The sequence below is a fragment of the Geospiza fortis genome, unplaced genomic scaffold (assembly GCF_000277835.1).
Source record: "Geospiza fortis unplaced genomic scaffold, GeoFor_1.0 scaffold496, whole genome shotgun sequence".
NCBI classification, from domain to species: domain Eukaryota; kingdom Metazoa; phylum Chordata; class Aves; order Passeriformes; family Thraupidae; genus Geospiza; species Geospiza fortis.
Window position 1 is genome coordinate 884670 of NW_005054529.1, and position 2209 is coordinate 886878.

At 41.6% G+C, this 2209-nt stretch overlaps 1 protein-coding gene across 1 annotated transcript in view; it reads left to right on the forward strand.

Annotated features, from left to right (window-relative positions):
* The window catches only part of LOC115948797 (leucine-rich repeat-containing protein 7-like), a gene marked incomplete at its 3' end in the record, with an annotated part of 22240 nt that overhangs the window by 18793 nt on the left and 1238 nt on the right, over positions 1-2209 (forward strand). The window contains exon 8 of the mRNA XM_031063767.1: positions 1901-1975. Coding sequence (XP_030919627.1) covers positions 1901-1975 — 75 coding nt within the window. The remainder of the gene's footprint in view (positions 1-1900; positions 1976-2209) is intronic.

A 2209-nucleotide genomic window follows, 5' to 3' on the forward strand; every position in this document is an offset into this window, starting at 1 on the left:
TGGAATAGAATGAAATAGAATAGAATAGAATAGAATAGAATAGAATAGAATAGAATAGAATAGAATAGAATAGAATAGAATAGAATGTGACTTCCTCAAGAATTCCTGTGAGTTTTCCATTCAGAGTCGATCCCAGGAAGATTTTCTATATGGAGAAGGTGGTCAGATCTTGGAACAGGCTCCTGGAAAGGGACATTTGGACAATTCCCTGAATAATATCCTTTAAGGTTTGGTCAGACTGAGTTGGTCAGGGAGTGGACTGGGTGATCAATGCAAAACCCTTCCAGCTGGTTCCCTTCTGTTCCTGTTCCTGTTTCTATCCCTGTTCTATTCCTGTTGCTATTCTATTCTATTCTATTCTATTCTATTCTATTCTATTCTATTCTATTCTATTCTATTCTGTTCCATTATATTTTATTCTATCCCTCTTCCCATTCCTTTTCTGTCCTATTCCCATTCCACTCTATTCCAATTGTAGCAACCTATGTGGCAAATGAGAATATTCCCCAAACAGCCCCAAACCAAAGCATTTCTAACAGAGACAAACCAGGTTTTAATGGCACTTTGATACCAACCCATCCACGAGATCCTGTCTGGATCATGGTGTGCCATATTGTGAATATCCCATGGTGCTCCACAATAATGGGAAATTCCATCATCCTGGGAAGTCACAATCCAAGGAATTCCCCCCATCAAAGTGTGCTCTGCACAGGCCAGGAACAGGCCTTGGAGAAAGGTGTCTGCTAATGAGAGGGATTGAAAAGCAAATTAAAGTTGAGAGTGGAAATTATGATTATCCATACTGACCTCAGCCCATGAACACTCCAGAGGGATAAAGAAACATTAATCAGCCCAGGAACAAATAGTATCAAATGCCCATTAATCAATTCAGCCTGGAAATGAGAAGTGGTTTTAATCATCGAAGGACAGCAGAATTTCAATGAAACTAACAGAGGCAAAATAAATCATCTTTAAAATGCTCACCACTAGTTTTTAATAGGAGCTCATTGTGTGGAGATGTGGAAAACAAGGGGTGAGGTCTCCTGTTCATCAGCTTTGTTCTTACCTGCTGAGGCATCAGCAGCTTCTCCCACCATTCCCTGGGCAAGTGGAAAATCGGATTTCTTCTGGGAATGGCAACATTCCAAACCAGACCATGCAGGGTAATCCAGGTCTCTCCTGGGGTCTGGAGGTCCATTTGCTCCTGCCTGTGTTGGAATCATTCCAGGGCAATTGCTCTGCTCCCAAAGCCTGGTTTGGAATGGAATGTTTCATGGAATATTTCGCGGAATATTTAATACCAGGTTCTGACAGGCTTTGGAAAAAAATCTCTACAACCTGGGAGGGCAAAGGCAAATTCCAAGTGTTGGTTTGCTGAGGAAAGTGTTCAGTGGGAAAGGAAAACACTGCTGAGGATACCTGGGAATATTTGTGGCCTGGATTTGTAATTTGGGGATTTTACAGCTGTAAGGAGTGAGGAGTGATCTGGGGAATTGCCTTTTTTAGCTCCTCTCACTGATACCCTGAAAAGAATAAAACAGAGGAAAGTTTGATTCTGCAGTTCCAGGTTTTATCAGCGCCCATTTTCTCCTGTGCATTCTGACTCCTGGCTGTGCCAGCTGCAGATGTTAAATCTCCCCAGGATGTGTCCTTTGGGCTCATTTCTTTTGCAAAAGGTTCTGAAATTTTACAAGTTTCGATAAAGAGCAGCAGTGGTTAAACTACACCAAGGGAATGTTCTCTTCTTGTCCTTGAACACCTGGAAGGCTGAGGTGGGGTATAAAAAACCAAAGGGAAGTGAAGAGGGAAGCTTTATTTTCTGAAGAAAAAGTTGATTTTTATTTAACTAAAGACACATTGCTTTACTTAGCTGCCCATAATAATTTATTCTTTTCCTCAGCCTGAGGTTCTTGAACAAATCCAGAATCTGAAGGAGTTGTGGATGGACAATAATTCCTTGCAAGTGCTACCTGGGGTATGGACATTTATTTTAGGGAATTTTTGGGTGATTTGGTGATTTCCCCTGTTTGCCTGGCAGGGGAAACCAGCCTGTGCATTTCCTTGGGTGGGTGCAGAGAGTCAGTAATTAATTAATTAATTAATTGATTGATTATAAAAGTTTTGGGATGGTTCAACACAGAAAACTCCACCTGCCTGGTGGAAGGTGCGAATTGGGAATATCCCTTGGATCTGTGTCCAGATGGAGAAG